The sequence below is a fragment of the Neurospora crassa genome, linkage group I (assembly GCF_000182925.2).
Source record: "Neurospora crassa OR74A linkage group I, whole genome shotgun sequence".
In the NCBI taxonomy this organism is placed as follows: domain Eukaryota; kingdom Fungi; phylum Ascomycota; class Sordariomycetes; order Sordariales; family Sordariaceae; genus Neurospora; species Neurospora crassa.
In genome coordinates, this window is record NC_026501.1 from 7,140,180 (window position 1) to 7,164,358 (window position 24,179).

At 52.4% G+C, this 24,179-nt stretch overlaps 6 protein-coding genes across 6 annotated transcripts; all 6 read left to right on the forward strand.

Moving 5' to 3' along the window:
• Positions 1-334: 334 nt before the first annotated feature.
• Positions 335-2,354, forward strand: NCU00795 (membrane bound cation transporter; the record flags this gene model as incomplete). Its single annotated transcript, XM_959858.3, has 2 exons — positions 335-495; positions 598-2,354. The coding sequence occupies 2 exons, from the start codon at positions 335-337 to the stop codon at positions 2,162-2,164; spliced, it is 1,728 nt and encodes a 575-aa protein (XP_964951.2). The 3' UTR covers positions 2,165-2,354.
• A 687-nt stretch (positions 2,355-3,041) lies between these two features.
• On the forward strand, positions 3,042-5,639 carry NCU00794 (ribosome biogenesis protein Rsa4). Its single transcript, XM_959857.2, has 4 exons — positions 3,042-3,542; positions 3,603-4,596; positions 4,662-4,787; positions 4,853-5,639. The coding sequence occupies exons 1-4, from the start codon at positions 3,193-3,195 to the stop codon at positions 4,934-4,936; spliced, it is 1,554 nt and encodes a 517-aa protein (XP_964950.1). The 5' UTR covers positions 3,042-3,192; the 3' UTR covers positions 4,937-5,639.
• Positions 5,640-9,229: 3,590 nt separating this feature from the next.
• Positions 9,230-10,655, forward strand: NCU10894 (hypothetical protein; the record flags this gene model as incomplete). Its single annotated transcript, XM_001728420.1, has 4 exons — positions 9,230-9,488; positions 9,764-10,177; positions 10,350-10,381; positions 10,431-10,655. 4 exons carry the CDS (start codon positions 9,230-9,232, stop codon positions 10,653-10,655), a joined length of 930 nt encoding a protein of 309 aa, XP_001728472.1.
• Positions 10,656-10,986: 331 nt separating this feature from the next.
• NCU00793 (trehalose phosphate synthase) lies at positions 10,987-14,969 on the forward strand. Its single transcript, XM_959856.3, has 4 exons — positions 10,987-11,359; positions 11,535-14,200; positions 14,270-14,306; positions 14,359-14,969. Exons 1-4 carry the CDS (start codon positions 11,337-11,339, stop codon positions 14,420-14,422), a joined length of 2,790 nt encoding a protein of 929 aa, XP_964949.2. The 5' UTR covers positions 10,987-11,336; the 3' UTR covers positions 14,423-14,969.
• A 548-nt stretch (positions 14,970-15,517) lies between these two features.
• On the forward strand, positions 15,518-18,170 carry NCU00792 (branched-chain-amino-acid aminotransferase). Its single transcript, XM_959855.3, has 4 exons — positions 15,518-15,657; positions 15,842-15,990; positions 16,196-16,968; positions 17,347-18,170. The coding sequence occupies exons 2-4, from the start codon at positions 15,921-15,923 to the stop codon at positions 17,743-17,745; spliced, it is 1,242 nt and encodes a 413-aa protein (XP_964948.3). The 5' UTR covers positions 15,518-15,657; positions 15,842-15,920; the 3' UTR covers positions 17,746-18,170.
• Positions 18,171-20,718: 2,548 nt separating this feature from the next.
• hak-1 (high affinity potassium transporter-1) lies at positions 20,719-24,167 on the forward strand. The gene is made up of 3 exons (XM_959853.3): positions 20,719-21,334; positions 21,427-21,613; positions 21,663-24,167. The coding sequence occupies exons 1-3, from the start codon at positions 20,901-20,903 to the stop codon at positions 23,628-23,630; spliced, it is 2,589 nt and encodes an 862-aa protein (XP_964946.1). The 5' UTR covers positions 20,719-20,900; the 3' UTR covers positions 23,631-24,167.
• Positions 24,168-24,179: the final 12 nt, after the last annotated feature.

Here is a 24,179-nt window from a genome sequence, read left to right on the forward strand (position 1 = left end):
GCGCTTCTACACCTGCGCCAACGGAATTCTTTTCTCGCGCTTCTTGAACATAGGACTGGTCTTTGTACCAGTAGCATTTGCCGTCCGTAAGTTCACCGGTATCCACTTTACATCCTCCTCGTTATAGGGCACTGGGCGGTCTAGGCTATCTCCAAGGCTAGAACGCCGTACACCAGTGGCTCTTCTCAGGGCTAGGCTCCAAGGAGGTACCTCGCCTAACCCTTCAGAATGAGCTACACTTGTAGCAGTTCGTGGCCGTCATGTGCTGCTTGCGTGAGATCCCTACAGGTAGATTGCTGATTCCCTTGAGGTTGTCACCGCAGACTTCACGTCCATGCCGGCTGGCGTGGTATTCGGCATGAACGCTGTGGCAATTATTCCTCTGGCCGGGCTCCTCAGCCACGCAACGGAAAGCGTAGCCGGTCGTTGCGGTGACACGGTTGCTGCCTTGATGAACGTCACCTTTGGAAACGCTGTCGAGCTAATCATTTTCATGTGAGTGAACTTTGATCCCCCACAGGCTCTTTCACAACGTCTTTCGAGGTACTGAGCCGATCAGAAAGGGCTTAAAGCTGACGAAGGGTGCGCAAACAACAGCATTGCGCTCGTGAAGAATGAAATCCGGATCGTCCAGGCCTCTCTCGTTGGATCAATTTTGGTTGATCTCCTGTTAATCCTGGGAATGTGCTTCATTTGGGGCGGTTTGCGATTCCGCGAGCAGATCTACAACAGCACCGTAACCCAGATGAGCGCTTGTTTGCTCACGCTGAGTGTGCTGAGCTTGATGCTCCCAACCGCGTTCCACGCCACGTTTAAAAACGAGCAGGAGGCGGATATCAAGGTTCTGCCGCTCAGCCGGGGAACCAGTGTCATCCTGCTCGTTATCTACCTCCTTTACCTCATCTTCCAGCTACAGTCGCACTCCTATTTGTACGCACCAACGCCAAGACACTTGATCGAACAAGCAGCGGCACCCGGCCCCGCAGCTCATTACTTCAGCTCTAGACGTAACTCGTCTTCATCTCCACCTAGGACTCCTGATGAGAACGCATTACAAGCGCCCCAAGCCATGTCGAACGAAGATGGTGGCACAGCTGGAAGACAGGAGAACAGCAGGGGTGCAACCACAACAGAGCACGACGCCGCCGAAAGGACGGAAGCTGTCACAGATGACACGCTACACCAGACGCAGGAACTCATCCCTGCTGGCCAGCCTGATACTGACACGTTCGCTGCCGATGATGCAAGAGGCCCAGGCCAGCAGGGTGAAACAAAAGACGTTGAGCCGTCGCAAGGCCGAGACCAAAATTCTGGGACCAACGAACATCATGCTGGTCTTGGTCTGGCCAGTGACCTAGAGGCACAGTGGGACACGGCCTCTCGTGCTGCGCCGTTTCTACTCAGATCGCTCCGGCCGATCTCAACTGCTGTTGCCTCCATGCTGGAGAACCCCAACGAAGCAGAGCAACCGGAGCATAATGCACAAGGACAGCCACTGCGGCGTGTCCAGTCTATGCCGACTCGAACACAGAGGGCTGCGAGCAATCGACAGGCACCCGGCCAATTGCCGGTAGTAGTCCCCATTGTGGTTGACAGCACACCGGCCTCGCCTCGCAACAGTGAGGAAAAGCCAGCGGCCCAAGAGACAACAGAGGTCGAAGCCATGCCACAGAAAGCCGCCGTAATCCTTCTTCTGGCCTCGACCGGCTTGGTCGCCGTTTGTGCCGAGTTCATGGTGGACTCCATCGATGCAATCGTCGCCCGGGATGCCAATGCAACTACAGGCATCTCTGAAGCCTTCATCGGTCTAGTGCTCATCCCCATTGTAGGCAATGCAGCTGAACACATCACATCTGTGAGCGTGGCACTCAAGAACAAGATGGACTTGGCACTGGGCGTGGCACTGGGCAGCAGTATCCAGATTGCGCTGTTTGTGACGCCGGTAGTGGTTATCTTGGGCTGGATCATGGATCGAGACATGTCTCTCTACTTTACCCTCTTCGAGACTGTCTGCATGTTCGTTAGCACCTTCATTGTGAATTTTCTCGTTAGAGATGGGAGGAGTAACTACCTCGAGGGAGCACTTTTGGCATCTGCCTACCTCATTATCGCCGTGGCAGCGTTTTACTTGCCAAATCCAAGGTTGGCTAGCTCTGTTGGGTAAGGGTGAAGACAGAATTTAGGATGGGAGGTCGGAGTGTGTAGGCTACCTAGGTTCGGATGACAGATGAACGGTTATGGTTGAGGCCCAGACCGAAGGAGTAGTTTGTCTTGACTAAGGAGGTTTAGGCTTTTGCCAACAGCCATATCAGTAATTGTCGTAGCAGAGGCCGCATCAGATGCAGTATCAAAGCTAGTACCAGAGCCAGTGCCAGCCGTGACCGTACCCGACTTGGGACCAGCAGCAGCCGCAATACTTTGCAAGTGGCATTGGGAAAGCGAAAACCCGGGCAGCCTGGAATATCGGGACTGCCGGTCAATGAGAAGCGAGGGGAATGAGAAGTTTGGTCAATAAGTAGAGATAGTTGACGAGTATCCTGGTGAAGGGAATCCAGGGTATAGCGATTCCTCTGGACGTGGGCGATATTTGAGGGTCTGGGTCACCTAGACAAAGGGAGAGAAATGAATTTTTGTGCCTTGTGTAGTAGTATAGAGAAACAAAAAGGCGTCATGTCGGAACATGAATCCCCTCCGGAGGAGTCAAGAACAGCCGGGCGATGCTCATGCTGGGTTCATACATAGATGGGAGATCACGTAGGGTATACAGTATAACAGCTGTTGGGAAGCAGTGGTGACGACAAGTGGGAGTTGACTCGGAGTGTTGGAATGTTTGGAGATGGGATGATGATGACATGGGATGATGCCCGATGGTTCAAGTGGAAGGTTTGGATGCAGACGCACTAACAGCGCTAAATCGTAAACAGCCCTGGCCCAGCTTCGTGATGCCCCTGTGGAGACATGGGGAAAGCAAGTGTGGGTCAGAGCTCCATTGGAACTGGACATGCCAAGCCAGTTTTGCACGCCATCACCGCCAAAATTTTGGACTGTCCGCATTCTGCTGGGTCCAGCCTTTGCAGGGGCAGCAAGTCCAGTGCAAACCCAGAAGGCCCCCAATCCATCAACACTTCCTGGAAGTCGGGCGAGTATCGCAACACACTTTCAGCGACAACTTCTGGCACAACATAATCCAAGATGGCGACAGTACTACCACCCCCGTCGAAGCGCCAAAAGAGAGAGGAGATTGAGCGCACCACAACACAGCTCGATGTCGCCCCGATACTGGCGCCTGAGCTCGGCTCCTTCAAGGCCAACTTCGTCGACAGCGATGGCAACCAGATGACCGATGTCATCGAAATCAACTTTGCCGATGCCACCGAAAAGAACATCTCCGTCTTGCTCAACACCCTGCTCGAGAGGGACCGCGAAGAGTTCACCCCATACCGATTCCGCATCCATATTCCCGGCAAGGATATCATTGTCGACCAGTACCCTTCCGACCTCCTCGGCCTTCTCAAGCAGCATGGTGTCGAGAACCCCTTCGAGTATGCAAGACCCGGACACAGGAAGCCCAGCACGTAACTGCTTCGCTAACCTCCGCATAGAACCACAATTACTCTTAGTGCCGAGCCCCAGGCTGTTTTCAGGGTACAAGCAGTTTCGCGCCTTGCCCATCGCATTCCCGGTCACGGCCAACCCATCCTCGCAGCCCAGTTCTCGCCTATTTCATCCGGACGCCTTGCTACCGGCAGCGGCGACAACACAGCTCGTATTTGGGATACAAATACAGGTACCCCGAAGCACACATTGAAAGGGCACACCGGCTGGGTCCTCGGCGTCAGCTGGAGACCCGATGGAGAGCAACTAGCGACCTGCAGCATGGATGGCACAGTGAGGATATGGGATCCCGAGGCCGGCAAGCCCGTTGGTCAGCCTTTCAAGGGCCACGCCAAATGGGTGTTGATGACGGCGTGGCAGCCGTACCACTTGTGGAGAGACGGCACCCCTAGGATTGCCAGTGCTAGCAAGGATGGTACCTGTAGGATTTGGGTTGTCAACACAGGCCGTACCGAGCACGTCCTGAGCGGTCACAGGAGCTCCGTCGCCTGCGTGCGATGGGGTGGAACCGACCTCATCTACACGGGTTCGCACGATAAGGTTGTCCGGGTATTCGACGCCGTCAAGGGCACCTTGGTACACAGCTTGACATCTCACGCCCACTGGATCAACCATATTGGTTTGTCCAGCGACCACGCCCTGAGGACCGCCTACTTTGACCACACCAAGGACGTCCCTTCCACCGAGGAGGGCAGGAGGGAGAAGGCCAAGGAGCGTTTCGAGAGAGCGGCCAAGATCAATGGCAAGGTTGCTGAGCGCATCGTATCTGCCAGTGACGACTTTACCATGTACCTGTGGGACCCCACCAACAACGGTACCAAGCCCGTTGCTAGACTTTTGGGACACCAGAACAAGGTGAACCAGGTCCAATTCTCTCCCGATGGCACTTTGATCGCCTCGGTTGGTTGGGATAACAGCGTGAAGCTCTGGAATGCCAGGGATGGCAAGTTCCTCAAGAGCTTGAGGGGTCATGTTGCACCCGTGAGTTCCTTACCCACATTCATCTCTTACCACGAGGGGAAAGTTCTAACGCGTTGATACTTCAGGTCTACCAATGCTCCTGGTCCGCCGATAGCAGGCTTCTGATTACGGCTAGCAAAGATACTACCCTCAAGGCATGGAATGTGCGCACTGGCACTCTCGCCATGGACCTTCCCGGACACGAAGACGAGGTATGTGAACCAAATCACGGCGACATCGGTGTTCCCACTGCTGGAAAATTCTAACTCGCTTCCAGGTATACGCTGTGGACTGGTCGCCGGATGGCAAGATGGTAGGATCAGGCGGAAAGGATAAGGCCGTGAGGACATGGAGAAACTAAAGAAGAGGGCAAGAACGAACCTTACTCTCCTACAGCCAGCAGTCGGAACCCGAGAGCCCCCGCTCTACTTCACTCGCGGAGGCCTCAGCGGGGTGATATGACTTCTGGCCTGCTTCCGTGGTGTTTGCAGCAGTTTGCCGTTCGCACGAACGAGCCGGCTTGGGATACTACATGCCCAGGTATCTGCCAGAAACAACTTTCACGGCAATCTTCGCGAGCCAAGTTTCCTTGACGTCAGCCTAGCTACTAGTATCGGCTCACCAAAGAGGCCTTGCTGAGTCAATACGCAACACGGCTGCACACATCACCTCGACTCGCAGGGTGGTGATGTTGTGTGGCTGTTAAGTGCTTACCGACTGCGCCTCTGCCAAACTTTCCGAATCGCTGGGCAAGAGCGAAAGAGGCGATGGAATGGGCCTGGCAAATCGGTAAAATCTCCCGCCGCCAGTTCAATGTTACCAAACCGCGCGACCACACACCAAGACCAACAAGACGCTCGAAAGATTTGGAAAATGGAAAGCACCATAGATAGACAGAGACGTGGTCATGTTAAGCGATGTCCGGGGGTATCCATTTGAGGTTTGATAGATGCGAGCATTTGATGGAATGGTTCTCATTGCGCGCATCATGCAGGGCGTTACATAGGTGCCACGATATAGACAAGGATAGTGATATGCATTCATGGCAACCTAGAGAGACGTTGTTTAATCATGACGTTTGGAGCTAGTGAACCAGCCGTTGATGTTCAGAGTTACGAATATGTAACTTTCGAAGACGGCATATGATTCACTTTCCCGAAGCAACAGACCAGAGGTAGCAAGAACCACGCACACTGCAAGCCTTTTTTTTTCTTTTTTCTGAAGCATCCTTCGAAGGCCCGGACGGGAGCTGCCACTGGTCCTATGGGTCCCGGTCTGTAGCAGGCAAGAGGGAGCAGGAGGCAGCCTTCCACTTCCCCGCCCCGCCGTGCCGCGTCGGGTCCAACGTCGTCGCCCCCGCTTTTCAAGGTATGTTTCCCAAGTCTGGAAAACGTATGTACGCTAGAAAACGGCAAGTCCAACAGTCATTGATTTCAATTTTCATCTGTTTCTTCTTTTCTTGTCACTTTCTCTTGTTGTTCACAAATGCCTCACGATTTCTTTGTGATTGAGTTTGTCCGTCACACCAATAAAGAAGCATTCGGTTATGCCTCATGCTTTTCGCGATGACATCTTTGATTAGCAAACTTAGTGAGCTATTTCCTCCAGAGCGGCAAGTGAATGGTGGAAATAACAACCAATACGACGTTGAGATGGAAGAATTGGAAGCTTCCATCTTCAACAAGCCCTTGTGCTCCAGAAAGAAAACCAACCTTTTCCAATTTCTGGTTAAAAACCTTGTTCCCCAGCCTTCGTCAACAGCCAACCGCAACCTTCGAAATACAGTGGTATCTCGGGAGATATCGGGACACGCCTTGCCTCATTCATTCGTGTCACACCCACTTGAAACGGCAAGCCATGGATTCCATGCAACTGAAACTCTGGGCATTGTTCTGGGCTTTTGGGCGACGTTTTTAACAGGAGTTCCCTTTTCACACTACAAGTCAACTACACAGAGGTACCTAGACAGCTGCGCCTTCTATGGGTGGCTTGGTCAGTGGATACACCGACCGGTACAGAAAAGCCCAAATCTCCCCTCCCCCGCTTCTGCTGTCATCGATAGGAATTGCCCCTGATAGACGTTTATTTCTTGGTTGTCTGTCGATCGAAACACAACGCGAAACAACCCCCTTCGATCCTCTTTGCATATCGCGACTTTCACTTGTATACGCTGAAGCCATGGCCAGCCTCATCTGACCAAAGTCCTTTCATCACCTCTCAACATATATTGTCATGAAAAGTCGATTTGAAATCCTCAACCACCTAGCTTACAGCCGGTCTGGCAAGCGCCGCCAGGCAGCTTCTTTTGCAGATCTGCCGATCCACGGAATGAAGCGAGACCGACCCGACTTTACCTCTAGTGTAGTGTACACTAGTTGTCTGGTATGGAGGTCTGGATAGGTGATCGTCAGTTCGGGCATCAGGTCTAGTCCGTCCAAGCAGCACGTTTTGAAAGCTGTCGATCCTACTGGACACCCTAGTGGTACCGCGTTGAAGATCTGGCCGGATAGGTAAGTTTTGAAAAGTTTGACTCTGCCGGCCGGACGCGAAATCAATAACAACAGCAGCAAGAACGACGACAACAAGTGAAAGTCAACGACGGCAGAGCTACCTACCTACAGGTAGAATGTATGTTATGGTCACCGCAAAAAAACCTCAAACGCCCTTTCGACTCGCCTCTCTGCCTCACCCCGTGATCGGAGCCCGGAGATTTCATAAATGATTTTGAGCAATGCAATGCCGTGTTCGTGTAGCCCAGTCCTTCATGATGTCTTTCTTTGAGTCCGTCAACCAAAGGGGTCTGGGAGTCCATTCGGGACACGATCAAATCGTCTCTTTTTCGGGACTTTTTCTTCGCCTTGGGCTGTGTGTGTACCCACCTACCTAGTATACTATGAATGGGTTGCAAAACAACCGCTATACCGTTGGTCATTGGTGTTGATAGCATCGCACCGCATTCACCAAAAACCCATCCCACCGTCGCTTGCCAGGTCGGAAATTGGGAAGCATGCAATGCGCCTCTGACTTTCTGACCATCTCCATCAAACCGCCTGCCGGATCGACGGCGTCTTACAGCCGGCTGCTGGGCCGAGTTCCTGTCTTTTGTCTCCACTCACTTGGATGGGCTGTAGTATTCGAGTGAAATACCCCATCATTCTAGGATTTCAGAGGCAATTTGATATTCGCGGTTCATGCAAAGAGCTTGGATACAACGACACTACATGGGGCAACGTTATGTAGAGGTAGCTTCGTTCAGTTTCTTCCCTTCTCACACTCAAGACTTGCGTCCATCTACACACAGGAAGTACGTCCCCAGTGATCCTCTCCCCACGTGTGTCTGAGTTTGTAAATGTACATACAACTGTCGTCCTCCATTCCCATGTCCCCATGATTGCACTAGAGCTATTCTAGTTTAGGGCTCAGGGATTACCCGATCCCCAGTCGGTTACGCAATAAAAGAATACCTGTCGATGCTGCAAGATACCAGCCTTGCGGATATGTGTACACCACTCACATTTCCAAAAACAAGAGCGCTCAATCCCCCTACATCGTGAGTCGAGGCGTACAAAGGTCCTTGTGGGAAGCCTGGCCCTATATTCCAGACAAACAACCCTACCGCATCGATGAGTTTCGGTTCCTCGATCGGGAGGTAGCAGACATGGATGGGCTGAGAAAGGTGATGGTGCTGGGAACTTCAAGGTGTTGATCCAGGTTGATAGGTCAGTGGGGAACGATACTTCCATCCTACAGAAAACCAGGGTCTCTCGATTGTGTACGCGCCAGTCTTTTGTAACTAAGGCTCGGTCGTCTGCCATCGGTCTGCACTAACCCAGTATGATTGCATTTGCATAAACAATCTTCTCGCAGCGTTGATCTCGGCACTTGTATATTTCACACTCGATGGACGTTTACGAACGTGGCTCTTGGGTCAAAGCACGTCACGTTCACTGTCATATTAGTGCCAGCTCGAAAAGCGTCTAAGGCAGTAAGTATTGTTTGGCGAGCACAGAATTTGGATGGGTTCCTTCCTTCAGTTACTCCTTCCCTCGGCCACAGGCTGCGGACTCTGTGGAATTCAATCACGAGCATCTTTACGTTCAACGTGTTGCTACACCGGTATGCGGTTTGGGTGAGGCCAAGACCTATTTGCTAACAGCTGTTTCCTTGAGCTCATCAGCTGCCGCAAACATGTGGCCTTTTGGAAGCTGCGTAATGACGGGAGACGCAGGATTACGTGATAGGATATCAGAAAAGAGGATGGTGGTTGTAAAGTGATGAGTGGTGTTGGTGAAACGAAGCAAGCCCCAGCTTGGCCTTGGCTGCTTACCACTTTACTGGTCCAGAAAAGATGGACACAACCGTCTCCAAGAAGAAGAAGGAGATAAGCAAGCACGTTTGACACCGGGCCTTTGCAATCTCGAGTCTCACCAAAGTTGAAGGACCAAATCGGGAGAATTGCACGGGAACGTCATGCTCATGTCAAATGGGAGCTGCAGTCCGTTCTGCATCCTGAGGTCAGGTCAGACCGTCACATAGAAGGATAACGAGTAAGATTGAAGCTTCTGGGAGATGGTAAGACCAAAGGATGGGAAGAATGGAATGAAGTTTTCCGTCCGTGTCGAGACTAGATGAAGTCGACAAAAAGACAACCACCATGTCACTTTGCTCCGGACCCCAAACCCTTGTCAAGCTGCGGCCCCTCACCTCGGTGCTCATCCACATTCCACGGCCAGTGCGCCCATCACGATTCCAACGTAATCCCTGTCATCCACAGGGGAAATCCAACCTGTTCCCTGGCGCAACTGCCAAAACGTGCTTCCTTCATGGCCCTCTTCAAGTCTTCATCACGATGACAGGGTCAGCAGAGGACAGAGTTGAAAAAATTCGAGAAGCAGGAGCGATTGGGGCCAAAGGTACACTACACTACCTTCGGTACCTCTAGAGATACGTAGGCATACGTACGCCTCATATTGCAGATATTGGATGAAAGTGACAAGGCAGAAGGACCTAGTCAAGAAAAACAATCAGGCAAACAGGGCCTGAGACAATTCTGCTACCCAAACAAGTTGCTCGGCCGTGACCCAGCCATTCGTACTAGTATAGAGGTAGAGAGGACTGAAAGCCGCATGTTCAAAATCTTCTTCACTTGACAGGACCCACACCATTTTTTTTTTTTTTTCTTCCGCAGGTGTTGAGGTACCGAAGAGGTACCGGAAAAGAGGCCGTGTTCTGCTTTTCGAGGATTTGTATGGCCCAGCCCATCTCGGACTGGCTATTTGGTATCCCCGGCCCATACGGCCCCGCCTTCCCGTCAACACATCCTCGATCGAATCGAGTGATCCGCGGCCCAAAATAAGAATCACCGAAGCCCCTCCACTCTTCCATGTGTTTCGTGATTTCCATTCTTGCTGGAGTCCTCACATCCCCGGTCATCATCTTCACGAAACGCGCCATTCTATCGTCCTTGACTCTTTCCCACAATACCCGAAGCGACCTCTGTCTGCCTCTGCTGTTGTCATCAGCAACGTGACCCCATTCCCGGACGAAAAGGTCCTATCATCCCTCAAGACCAAACCAATAGTTCTTGCCCTTCTCCAAGTAAGTGAGTTTTGTTCAGTTTCCATTATACATGTCCCCAGTTTGCATTACACCGACATGTCCCATTGACGTGATCGTGCCGCTCCTGAGCTGGGAAACTACCATGCTGTCGAGCCGGTCTTGCCTTTCTGTTCACTGTGAGTACCGTGGGCATGCTAAGGTACCTACCTACCTAGGTAGGAACGGAGATAGGGCCAGCAGCGGGATGGTAGGTCAGTTTCTTTGTGCATTAGCTAGCTCGCTGCTTGTTACGTCAGTGTCGGTCAATGCAGTCTTTTCAAGCTGGGCTCCACTCCAACGCCGGGCTGCTCAAGTTCCTCAGCGCTACATTCGTCATCGCCCTGTTTCTTTACCCGGCTCGTCCAGTCGACGGCCGTGTCTACAAGCCACTGTTTCGATACCTTTTTGGGCAGCTTCACCCAACTGCCCCGCTGCATGTGTCTGGGCAGAAGATGTCAAGGAATTGCATCCAATTGGGCTGACACTCGATAAATAAATAAAAAGTTTCCTTTCTTCTTCCTCCCAAAGCAAGCAAGAATCACGTCTTTGAACCCAGTCCATTACATCCATCCACTGCCACTTCCTTCACCGGTATTATCCCCCTGGCAGGAGAGACCCAAGAGTAATCGCGCCTTCCAGCCCAAGCACTACTTTGAAACTAAGGTATGCTGCCTACCCTGCCCGTGACCCCGTGGTCTTGGTCATGCTCTATGTACTAGCTTCTCCCGTGTCCTTTGGTCATTTTTTTTTTCTCACATTCCACCAAATCACAACCTTTCTTCTTCCCTCTTAACTAACCTAAGAGTCCCCGTCCTCAGGCGGAAGCTCGACCATCTCCAACCTCCTCAACTTCTGCCGAGTCCCGCATTCTTGACTCGTCCTGCCCTACGCACGTCCATTGTCTGCACCGCTATCTCGTCTTGTTCGCCTTCGACATAGAACGCCCGGTTTCTGCGCCTAATAGAATCTGACGCGACCTGAAAGTCCTGATACAGCCCTCGACACCCCCGAGCTCGGCGACGCGTTCACTGCCATATCTGATGAGCACAACAGACGACCGATAGCAGACATCTCGGTCGCCGTCACCTCCATCAAATCTATATACCATTTAGCAGATTATACCGTCTTTTCAAGTTTCGACAAAGCACTAACAGCCGCCCACCATGACTGTGTTTATTGCCTCGCTGTAAGTTCTCACCAGTTTGGACTCTTTTTTACATTCCATGCGTTTGCATTGCATCTCTGCACCAGGCTACCTTGTCCGACCCTTCTACACACCCCTCGGATGGGTGGGTCCGAACAATGAAAAGATGGGAAGGAGGGCATGGATATATTTACTGACTTGCCGGAAACCTTTGCAGCTTTCTTCCCAAGACCGTTCATTTCAACCTGCCTGGTGCCCGGCCAAGAGGGGCTTCAGCCTCCCAGAAGCCGGCCAGCAAGGCCAAAAAGCTCGCCCCCAACACTCCTCCTAGCCTCTTCCAGCCTGCGCCTAGTCACATCACTCCTCCGCACACACCGACGGAAGACCGCAAGCATCATGACCCTTGGGCAAACGAGGATGGGTTGAAGGTGCAAATTCCCCAAATGCCCTTCTCTCCCGATGGTAGCTACCGTGCTCCAATCGATCGAAGCTCTCCGACATGGGGCGGCCGGCCGGACCAGCCGATGTCCCGTGCGAACTCTCCCCCGCCTCCTTCCCTGATCAACAGCAGCCGTGCTCTGAACCAGAAGGCGAGAGAAATGGGTCGCCAAGGCATCACGCAGCCACGGAGCCTCGTGAGAAGTGAAAGCCATGATCGAGTGTTCGCACACGCCGACTGGAAGATCGTTAGCGCCGATCAGGGTAACGGTGGCTTGCGCAACGCCGCCGAGGCAGCTGCCAGGGACGGCAAGCTTGGAGAGTACACATGGATTGGCACCTTGGGCATGCCCACGGACGCCCTCCGGGGTACCCAGCAGCTCCAGGACATCGATGACAGACTTGCCACTGAGCACGACATGCTGGCTGTTTTCTGTTCGGACAAAGACTTCGACGGTCATTATTCCCACTTCTGCAAGCAGATCTTGTGGCCCGTTTTCCACTACCAGATTCCGGACAACCCAAAGAGCAAGGCCTACGAGGATCACTCATGGAAGTACTACGTAAACGTCAACCAGGCGTTTGCCGACAAGATTGTTAAGAACTGGAAAAAAGGAGACACGGTCTGGATCCACGATTACCACCTCCTCTTGGTCCCTGGAATGATTAGGAAGAAGATTCCCGAAGCCAAGATTGGGTTCTTTCTGCACGTTGCCTTCCCTTCTTCGGAGGTCTTTAGATGTCTAGCTGTTCGCAAGGAGTTGCTTGAAGGCATGCTCGGCGCCAACCTCATTGGATTCCAGATCCGTGAGTACGCCAGACATTTCCTCCAGACTTGCAGCCGCATTCTGAGCGTTGAGGCCACCCCGGATGGTCTTCAGCTCGAGGACCGTTTTGTCGACGTCATCAACCTCCCGATCGGTATTGACCCTGTTAGCCTCAGCCGTCACCGTGGTGAGAGTGAAGTCAAGCGCTGGCTGGACATCATGCGTGAGCGCTATGCAGGCAAGAAGCTCATCGTAGCCCGTGACAAGCTTGACCACGTCCGCGGCGTGCGCCAGAAGCTCCTCTCTTACGAGATGTTCTTGAACATGAACCCTGAGTGGAGGGACAAAGTCGTTCTGATTCAGGTTGCCCTTTCAACAAGCGAAAAGAGCGAGTTGGACGCTACCGTTTCTGACATTGTGACCCGCGTCAACTCTTCGTGGGCCAACTTGGCATATCAACCTGTGGTCTACCTCAAGCAGGACATCGACTACGCCCAGTACCTTGCGTTATTGAGCATTGCTGATGCTCTCATGATCACCAGTCAACGTGAAGGCATGAACCTCACATCCCATGAATACCTTTTCTGCCAGGATGGCAAGTTCAGCGAGAAGAAGCACGGCTCATTGATCCTTTCTGAGTTCACGGGTACTTCCTCGTTGTTCAACGGAAATGAGTTGTCGGTGAACCCTTGGGACTACAGGGCTTGTGCAGATGCCATCAAGAAGGCTCTCGAGATGGAAGGCGAGGAGAAGGAGCGCCGCTGGAAGAACCTATACGAGGCCGTCAACGTTCACACCGGCTCGCATTGGTTCTCAGAGTTTATGCTCCGCCTAGATAAGGTCTACGAGGAGCAACATAGCCGCGATCAGACCGCAGTACCTCGCCTCTCCATGACGACGTTGTTGCAACAATACGAGCGCACTAATCGCCGCCTTTTCATCATTGACTTTGAGGGAACCCTTGTCAGCTGGGGCCCCGTTAATCAAATCATTCCGGTTAGCCCTCAACGCACCCTGGATGTTCTCAACGATCTTCTGCTCGATGAGCGCAACACTATCTATGTTATGTCTGGTAGACGTCCAGAGGAGCTGGACCGTATCTTCCGCCGCGTTACCAACCTCGGCTTGATCGCCGAAAGCGGATGCTATCTCAAGGACTGCGGAAGCAACACCTGGACCGAAATGGCCGATGCCAACAAGATCCGCTCTTGGAAGAGTTCACTCCGGGACATCATGACCTACTACTTGGAGCGTACGCCGGGAGCGGCGATTGAGGAGCGTCGCTGCTCCTTGGTGTTCCACTACAAGTCTGCGGATGATTACGAGACGGCCGCTACACAAGCTTCCGACTTGGCCAGCCACATCAATGACGCATGCGAGGACCAACGCGTTCACGCTATTCCAATGGACGGTTGCGTGCTTGTTGAGCCCATAGATTGGACCAAGAGCACCGCGGCCCAGACGATCTTTGATGATTTGCAGCAACGGATGGGGCCAGATGAGAAGCACAAATCCCCGGTTGACTTCCTCATGGTGGTTGGCGACGGTCGTGACGACGAGAAGGTCTTCAAGTGGGCCAACCAGTTGGGCACTGATGGAACAGTACAGGAGGTGGTGACTGTTAGCCTTGGCAATAGAAACACTGAGGCTAAGGCGACGGTAACCCAGGGCGTTAGTGGTAAGCAGATCTCTCTTTATTTCTTTTGTTTTTGAAGCAGTCGCTAATGTGGTTTATGTGATTTTGTAGGCGTTCTCGCAGCTCTCCAGAAGCTATCCCAAGTCGTGTAAGCAGTAGCCTTCTCTTTGAGGCCACATTTACCGACTCATGACATATAGGGTTCCTGCTGAGCATCAGCGTCGTCGAAGTTCTATAACTATTCCGTCTCTCGTCAATATGTGAGCAATCCGGGCGTTGCTTGTTTGCTTTGCTGCAGCATCCCCCCTTTTGCGTGGCGTTTTGCGTTGGTGGAATTTTTGGCATTTTGTATCGCAAGCCCTCTCCAGTATTGGAGGGTGCCTGCTTTCAATGCCTCCTCTCCTTTTATGATTTGTTTTCTTTTCACTTCATTTTCATCAATATTTTCTTGCAGCACCACACACATGTTCACCGATATGCCCAGCGATCTGCGATCATCAAGCACTGCATGGCAAAATCTGAAAGCTAAGGGAACTCGTTTAGCGACAGAAAGGACACGGTCTTGACGAACACTACATTGGGCGGCGGTGTGTACATGTATGGTGGTGATTCTCTTTCTTCTTTTACGGCAACAATGACACGTGGTATGGAAAGCATGGGATTATGGGAAACGGAAAATGGGGCGCATCATGATCATTCTTACACTGCACCACAAGGTAGTATATATATATAGAATAAGGTAGCCAGGCGCGGGCATGGTTCATCGGTTTCTTATAAGGCCTTTCTTCGTCTGTTTGTGTTTTCTTGTCGAGATAGCTTGAAGATATTTGTGATATGCGTCGAGACAGTAATTTGACATGATGTGGTGCGTGGACGCTACCCTAGAGAGCAAGAGAGGTGTCAGTACATCATACTGCACACTGGGCGTTGCATTCGAAGCTCGCATACCTGCCCCGTCGTACGATGCAATGCTCATATGCATTAATACCACTTCCAGTCTCAAAGCCCCCGTCTCGATCACATAAAGAATAGAGAAGATAGACGGTCATTGAGGGGAATGTCGCGATGGTGACGATGACATCACTTCCCCAGAACTGTCCACATCTTCGTCAGGTAGGTAGGTACTGTATTGTTCATATGTAAAGCACAGCATCCCTGACCTCCCATTGCGGGATGCCCCTGGGCTATGATGCTTACTTAGTGCGGGGCAGGGCAGGTGAAGAGATGGCGGGGCAGTAAAGTGCTGTGTCATCAATCAACCCCTGTCAACTTACACGTACCTACGGCAACGACATCGGGCGTCCGGCATTGATGCATGCGTCTCGGCCGTATATCGGAGAGCCGCAGGATCCTTGGGAACCTCGATGACTGGATGACCGTTTGCATTTTTTTTTTTTCTCTTTTTTCACTTTCTTTTCGTACTTTGAACAAATTCTGAGCAGATAGACTTGATAATTCTCAAGTGTCAGCAGTACAGATTAGTTACGTGTTTCTTCAAGGTAGGCCTGCAGATTGTTGCGGTTCGTCTGAGGGAAATTTGGTAATAGTTATCCATGTTACACAAGACATACATCGCCTGAACTTTTCCGAGATTCATCTGACAATCCTGCGCCACTCTACCTGTCTCCCACCTCCAGGTACCTATTTGTAACATTCCCGAAGCTGACGGAGACTCATCACCAGAGACTGTTGACCAGAATACAACCTCTTCAACAACATTCGCAGTAGACCAGTTCTAGTCCCGAAAAAAGAGATCCGCGCCATGGCGAACTTCCCTCCTCCTCCGGTCAGCACCATCGACTGGTCCAACGTCGGATTCAAGGTCCGCGAAGGTGGGTAGTGGAATAGACCCGAGTCCCTGCATCTCCTCTGCCAGATCCCTTCCACCTCTATACATTCAGTCCTCTGCAATCATTCATGTTCCACAATGTATCCATGGGTTGGACGAGAGAATACAACGGGCCAATCTCCACGACTACGCGTAACACGAAAAAAAAAGCAACAGTCCGCTAACCTCTAACCATTTTCACTTCACAGTCAACGGTCATATCGAGTCTTCCTACTCCGTCAAGACGGGAAAATGGTCCCCGCTCAAGTTCGTCAGCGACCCCTACTTGCGCATGCACGGTATGGCGCCCGCCCTCAACTACGGCCAGCAAGCGTACGAAGGGCTCAAGGCCTTCCGTCTTCCCGGCAACGACTCGATTGCCATTTTCCGCGCCGACAAGAATGCGAGCCGCATGCAGCACTCGGCCGAGTACATCAGCATTCCGCCCGTGCCGGTCGACTTGTTCATTGACGCCGTGAAAGCGGCCGTGGCTCTCAACGCCGAGTTCGTCCCACCCCACGAGACGGGCGCGGCCCTCTACATCCGCCCTCAGATCTTTGGAAGCTCCGCGCAGCTCGGTCTCAGCCCGCCTGAGGAGTATCTCTTCTCCGTCTTTGTCATCCCTACGGGCGTGTACCATGGTACTCACCCCGTCAAGGCGCTCATCCTGGAGGAGTTTGATCGTGCCGCGCCCAACGGTACCGGTAGCGCCAAGGTTGGTGGCAACTATGCGCCTGTGCTCCGCTGGAGCGACAAGGCCCGCAAGGAAGGGTATGATATCACCCTCCATCTGGATAGTGCGAGGCACGAGGAGGTCGACGAGTTTAGCACCAGTGGGTTCATTGGCGTTCTTCGTGGCGATGGGGGAGAGGATGACGTTACTGTTGTTGTGCCCAGCTCCAAGGCCGTGATTGATAGTGTCACGAGCGACAGTATCCAGGAGATTGGCAGGAGCTTTGGCTGGAAGGTTGAGAAGAGACCGGTAAGTGATTTCTGTCTGCTGCTTTCTATTTCCCTCCTTACCTCTACCTTGTGTTTATTCCGACCTCTGCCCGGTTTTGTCGTCGGTGTTTTGTGATCACGGCATGGTGCCAATATCGGATGAGGGACCCGGGAGTGGTGGAGGCTTCGATTTCAGATGCAAGCCGGAAGCAAAGTGCAACGGAGGGCATCCTTGGTGTATGGTCCAGGCCTTGAGTGGCTTACGACCTCTACCTGGCCAATACCTTCCTTTTTACCGGAGAATGACTGGCGAACGGAAGGGGTGTTCCACAACAGTCGGAGATATTCTTTCCCATGGATCTCAACCGGATATCTGGATCGGATCAGTCGCTAACACCCTGTTTTACCACCCACACAGATCAAGTACTCTGAACTCCCCTCCTTCTCCGAGGTCATGGCCGCTGGTACCGCCGCCGCTCTCGTCCCCATTCGCTCAATCACTAGACGCGTTAAGACGTCATCTCCCCAGTCACTCGCTTCCAGCACTGCTACCCAAGAGCACGCTCGTGTCTCCTTCAACAAAGAGGCCGAAGAGGAGACAGTCACATACCTCCCCGATAACCAGGAGGACGCCGGGGACCTTTGCCTCAAGCTGCTCTCCCAGCTTAAGGGAATTCAGCTCGGAAAGATCGAGGATAAGCTCGGCTGGCGCTTTGCGGTTACCGAGGAGGATGGAAAGAAGGCAGAGGGTGCGGAGAAGGCTCGTTCTAGTGAGGGTCAGGGCAAGGAGGCGCAGACCGTTGACCAGATGGATTAGAAGACTAGCTGGGAGGGGTTTTCCTGGGGCATGGCCTAGAGGTAAAATGGCAAGACGGTACAGCGCAACGCCTACTTGGACATGATGCGGCATGGCAGGGGACAAAATTTCGAGCCCGTTCATTGCGAAGGTGTCATATATCTAATCGGTATTGCGATCTAGCCGTTCTAAGCACAGTGAACATTGCTTTAAGGGGGTTTATGTGATGCACCTGGTAACATGCAGGTTGGTCCCAAGGGGATGAGCTTGCAAAAAAGGATATCACATGTCTGATTGCTTTAAAGGGGACTCTTCGGAACACGTTAGAGGTGATCGCGGTGCACGTGGGAAGATAAAAGTTGTGCTTCCAAGCTGGAGGCATTGTGAGTGGTCTTTGCAAATAGAGGTATTCAAGACTGCCCTTTTCTCGGCTCTTATGGCTCCAATGGTTGTCTGGTCGCGTGTGACATGATGTGCCTCCGTCTTATCTGAACAATGTCAGACCACTAGAGATGTATTACAAAGGCATGAGGAGATGGAGATAGAATGAGCAAGCTAAGGTACCTATGGCTTGAGGCTGTGCAAAATCGTTCAAAATTGATGTTGCGAATCGTTTTCAAATGAATAACGTAAAAAAAGCAAAAAATGTTAGAAGCTTCCCCGCACACAAAGGATGACATGCGAGGGGAAGCGCCTAAAGCGCCCAGGCCGGGAACGATGGTCGGGGGGTCGATCTACTATGTAGGGGGTAGGCGGGTGGATGGGTGGGTGGAGACCACCATACCGTACGTCTTGACCAAATCTTGGCGAAACAACCTTATTTCAATGTCACTCGTTGGAGCGAACAACACCAAACGATACTTGACGATATGTAATTCCCTTGTGGTCTATCTTTCCCTTTCGTACAATTCCGTCAGCGCTCAAAGGCCCTCTCCAGCGATGATTTCCCTCTTGATGACTGAAGGTCTCACCCCCCACCAGGCCAGACACCTCCATGTCATGTCCGCGATCCTGCCATCCAGTCGGCCCTCTTGGATCCTATCGGTCTCCTCACCGTCGCTTCGTTCCATTGCATGTAAGAGTTCCGGGATCTGGACCTCTGCTTTTTGCACAGTCGCAAAGTCGCACGCACGCCCCAAACGAAGCGAGATGTCGGTTATCCCCAACCAATCACGTTGCACCGCTCCATGAATCCGACATTGGAAGTTGAGCCGCCTGCAGCGTGTATATGTACGCGCGATTTTTCTCTGTTTTCTGTTCCTTGTTTCAACCGCGGGTTACTGCCATCACCCACGTCTCAATCCCGGCCGGTCCTGACAAGAGCTCTAGAGTGAGGAGGCCTCCCGGACCGGAAAGTTCCAGTCCCTCTTCTTCCCATCCAGTCCTCAACCCTTTCAACAAGACCATCCATCCGTCCAGCCCACGTGCTACTCCTTGTTAGGAAACTCGAAGAAATTCGGTAGAGTGAGTGGCAGTGCTGCTGATGCAACTACACAATGCAAAATACCAGAGCTGCAGATCAAAAGATCAGATAGGTACCTAAGCTCCACGCACATGTCCAATGCCGTGTTGAAGCAGGACCGTTGCAAAGGAATGTTGCAGTCCGAGCTGAGAGCTCCAGTCGAGCTCGAGGACCTCACCCAGCATGATGGGTATGGAGTGGTGACATCCAGTCGAGTATTGGTGATACGGTGGACCAGAAGCCGGATGAAGTAAACGAGATGAACACCGACAAACAGGGACTCACCTATCATTTTGGCGGGAGGTTCAATACAGTCTTGTTCCCAGCTTCCTTGAACTGTGAGCATAGAGGGAGCCAGCTCCCGTGCTCCGCGTCTCCTTCCTCGGGTCTCGAGTCCAGTACGAGAAGATGGAAGTTGAGTGGGGGTGCTTCAAAGCTACGCCTCCACCTCTTTTCCTTGCCCCCGAGTGGTTGAAGTTTCGGTATGCCTGATCTGGAAGTGTAGGTGGTGTTTGGAATGCTGATATCGGCTTGACTTTTACCGGTCTGCTTGTATCTTGTGGCATCTGGCATCATGCCAGGCGGCTTTGCTGTGAATGGACCATAATTCATCCCATGTTCGACTGTTTCTTCGGAACACACTACATGTATGTTCTTGACTTACACCTCGCTGTTAAATCGACAAGGTCGCTTGCAAACCCCATCGCACACCCACCAGGCATTGTTTCTTCCACCGTCATCACCAGACCGTGCACCATCCAGTGGGGTGCAGTCCAGTGCAGCCCTCTGCAGTGAACCCATGGCTCAAGCACAAGCTTAGGCCCAGCCTCATTGCTCAAGAAGCGTTATTGCTTCATGCATGCTCACTCAGTATGCGGTTCCGGGGCTTTCACAGCTGCTTTGCGTCAGTCAGTCAGTCTGCTCTCTGTCATGTCAGCTGTCCAATGCCCTGATTAGGTCGGGACCGGGAACTGGAATCTCCCCAAATGCGGGCAAGTTGCCCTTCTCACCACCCCATGCAACAAAATAAGAAAAAGAAAAAAAAGAAAAAAAAAAAGAGGCGTTTCACAATACCACAAATATCCGGCGCTGATATCCCTGTCCGATCGATACCTACCCTGCCTTGGGCACCCCCCTCACGACGACGGCCGGACCTCCTCTTATCATCCCTGCCTTAGCTACCTGCCTACTACCTACCTACCTACCTACCTTACCTCCAAACCAGCCGGCCACGCTAGCTTTTTCGAGCACAACGCTTATCGCTCCTCCAAGACTGGACGTCGGCTCAAGTTCACAGAGGATGACAGGGTTTGACGGGAGCCTCTCCCTGTTGGCGGGACTGGTTGGCCTCTTATTCTTCGTCTTTGCCATCCTTCCACCGGATACGAGTGATCCCCGACTATATAACCGGCCGAGGGAGCTGTATCGAGCTGCTTCTTCAACTTGTGAGGGCCCTTTAAGCGAAGAGTAGAACTCTCCCGTCTCTTTTGCTTTTCGAATTCTTTGTTGTGTGTGTGTGTGTGGTGGTCGTGCTTTCCATCGCCTGCGCTTGGTTCTTGTTCTCCATACCTACCTACCTACCTACCTACCTACACTCATCGATCGATCTATCTAGGTGTATCCAGATCCTTTGCAGGGTCCCCCCTTACTTACGTCCCTTACGGCACGTCTCTTTTCCATCTCAATTGACTTCCACACTTCCATAAAAAAAAAGATGGACAACGACACTACAGCAGCCCCCAAACCAAGCTCGGGTCCCACCAACACAACGACGACCATCAGAATCGAAGAACCATCCTTCCCCCCAAAAGACACCAATGATCCCGACCGAGCCCGAGACCGAGAACCTGCAACCGGTGTCTCAACCGGCGTGAACTTCCGTTCGAGAGGCAGCTCCATGTCCAGTTGCCACCGCCCCGAGCTAGTCGGAGGAGTTTTCAACCCTCGCAGCATCATCTCGCGCGGGAAAAGACCGGCTGATAGTCGCTCTTCGCACGACAATGGCACATCACAGTCGCATCTTGATATCGAAGAGGGAGATGATTGGCGGGGCGGATATGAGAAGAAGAAGCAGGTGTTTAAGGGACGAACTTTGCTTTGGTTGGCCTACCAATCTGTTGGTGTGATCTATGGAGATATCGGAACGAGGTGAGTGATGCGCCCAGATACCTTTTTTTTTCCATTACTTCTTCACCCTGTTGATGACAATCTAACCATCCCTACCTATGTCTCTGGTACAGTCCGCTCTACGTGTTCTCGTCAACGTTCACTGCTCCGCCCACCCACAGGGATTTACTCCAAGTTCTCTCGGTTGTCATTTGGTCCATCACCATCCTCGTCACGTTCAAGTACATCTTTGTCATTCTCCATGCGGATAATGAGGGCGAAGGTGGCACCTTTAGCTGCTATTCGTTGCTTACCAGATTTGTAAGTACAAGCAAACCCTTCAGTTCCCGGGGGTTGCTAACAAATGCAGGCCAACATCACCGAGCGCGACCCGCGAGAAGAAGTGACTGTGCGGATGGAAAGACATCTAACCAACGACCTCAAACCCCCTACCCGCAGTTTGCGCGCCAAACTCGAGGGGAGCCGGTTCACCCACGTTTTGCTCAAAATCATTGGCGTCCTTGCCGTCTCCATGGTCATGTCCGACGGCGTCTTGACCCCGGCTCAGTCGGTCCTCGGAGCCGTCCAGGGATTATCCGTTGTCAAGCCTGATATTTCAAAGTCCACCGTCACCGGCACAACGTGCGGCATCCTGGTCCTTCTGTTTCTGATCCAGCCACTCGGTACATCGAAAATTGCAACCACATTTGCGCCCATCGTCATCGTCTGGCTAGGGTTAAACTTTTCCTTTGGCATCTACAACCTGGTCACATTTGATTGGACGGTCCTGAAGGCTTTCAGCCCCTACTTTGCCTTTCAGTTCTTTATCGAGCATAAAACGCGCGCTTGGAAGATGCTTGGCGGTGTTCTTCTGTCCTTCACTGGCGTCGAAGCTTTGTTTGCCGACCTAGGAGCCTTTAGTCTTCATGCCATCCAACTGAGCTGGATGTGCTACACCTACCCCTGCTTGCTGTTGGCATATATCGGACAAGCAGCCTACATCAGTCACCACCCGGACGCCTACACGAACCCTTTCTTCAACGCAGCTCCTCCAGGAACCCTGTATCCAAGTCTGGTCATCGCCATTCTTGCTGCCATAGTAGCCAGCCAAGCCATGATTACGGCAACCTTCCAGCTCATCAGTCAGATCATGAAGCTTTCCTACTGTCCGCAAGTCAAAGTGGTGCACACCTCACAGACCTTCCACGGGCAGATATACGTACCCTTTGTGAACTGGCTACTTATGCTCGGCGCAATTCTCGTCACGGCTGTCTACGGCGACACCGTCAAGCTTGGCAATGCCTACGGCGTCTGTGTCATGTTTGTCACCTTCTTCGACACCTGCATGGTCACACTTGTCTCCCTCATTGTGTGGAAGCTCTCGCCCTTCCTGGTGTTTGTTCCCTGGCTGGTCTTTGCCTCCGTCGACGGATTGTATCTCTCCGCGGCCCTGATCAAGGTCCCCGAAGGCGCCTGGTTTACGCTCACGCTTTCCGGTATTCTCACCTCGCTGTTTCTTCTGTGGCGCTTCGGCAAGGAGAACCAGTGGCGGGCCGAGGCCGAAGACCGGTTCAAGCCGTCGCATCTTATTGTCAAGGACAAAAATGAGGGTGGTCGGCTACGGTTGCAGCCAGTATGGGGCGGCGACCCGCTCAGTTCACTTCGCGGGTTTGGCATCTTCTTTGACAAGACAGGCGTGATGACGCCTGCGGTGTTCACGCACTATGTGACCAAGTTTGTCGCGATCCCGGAGGTGGCGGTGTTCTTCCATCTGCATCCAGTTGAGGCGCCGACGGTGTTGCCCGAGGAGCGGTATGCTGTGTCGCATTTCACTGCGGTGCCGGGGTGTTATAGGCTGGTGATCAAGCATGGTTTCATGGATCAGGTGATCAGTCCTGACCTGGCGGCTTTGATCTACGAACAAATCAGGCGGTTTGTAGTGAGACAGGCTACGGAGAGAATGAGAGCGTTAGAGAAGTTGAGGACGGGTGAGGATACGGACTGCGAAGGGGAAGGGGAACAGGAGGCCGCAAAGGGGGAGACTTCTCACCGGACAGAATCATCAGGGGCATCGGGTCCTGATGGTGTGCTACTCCCCGTCGAGCTCCGCGATGAAGAGGCGGCGGCAGAATTGGCTCGTCTTGACCGCGCGTATGCTTCCAAGATTCTGTACGTGGTTGGGAAGGAACAGATGCGAATCAAGACGGGTGCACCGATTGCTCGAAGGTTTATGCTGTCGGTGTTCTTGTGGATCAGGGACAACACGCGGGCAAAGATTGCGAATCTGCAGTTGGCGACGGACCGTCTGGTTGAGGTAGGCTTCGTCAAGGAGATTTGAAGGGACATTGAGAGATGCTCGGTCTGGCGATGTCTATTCTGAACTGAGCTTTGTCAGTTTCCCATCATGTCAGAGAGCCATACCAAACAAGAAACTGCCGACAAGACGGAGACCAGTAGAGGTGGAGGTGGAGGATCATGATCATTTCCCTTGTCTCATTGCAGAAAGTCAGTTGGACATCAGTTCATAGCATGGGTACTGAGAGGAAGGAGCGTGTGCCATAGGTTCATGAAGTGGAATTCTAGGAAGGCACATAACGTTAGGTAGACGGGAGCATCGAAAGCACAGAGTTGAACCAACCCGGGCGCTCCTTCCTTGCATCCACCTTCCTCGCCCGCACTTTGGAAAACTGAACCACGTTGTGCGCCATACGCTGGATTTCCCCTCTGAATTTCCCCTCTGTTTTCATTTCAGGGCAGTGTTAACTTTGCGCTCTTCCCAGCTCAAGACGCGTTCATCGTCGCAACCACACTTTCCCCAGATTCTCACTCAAAGGTCAACAACCAGTCACAAAACAACTGAACAACTCCCATTCGCCCTCACCTTGAC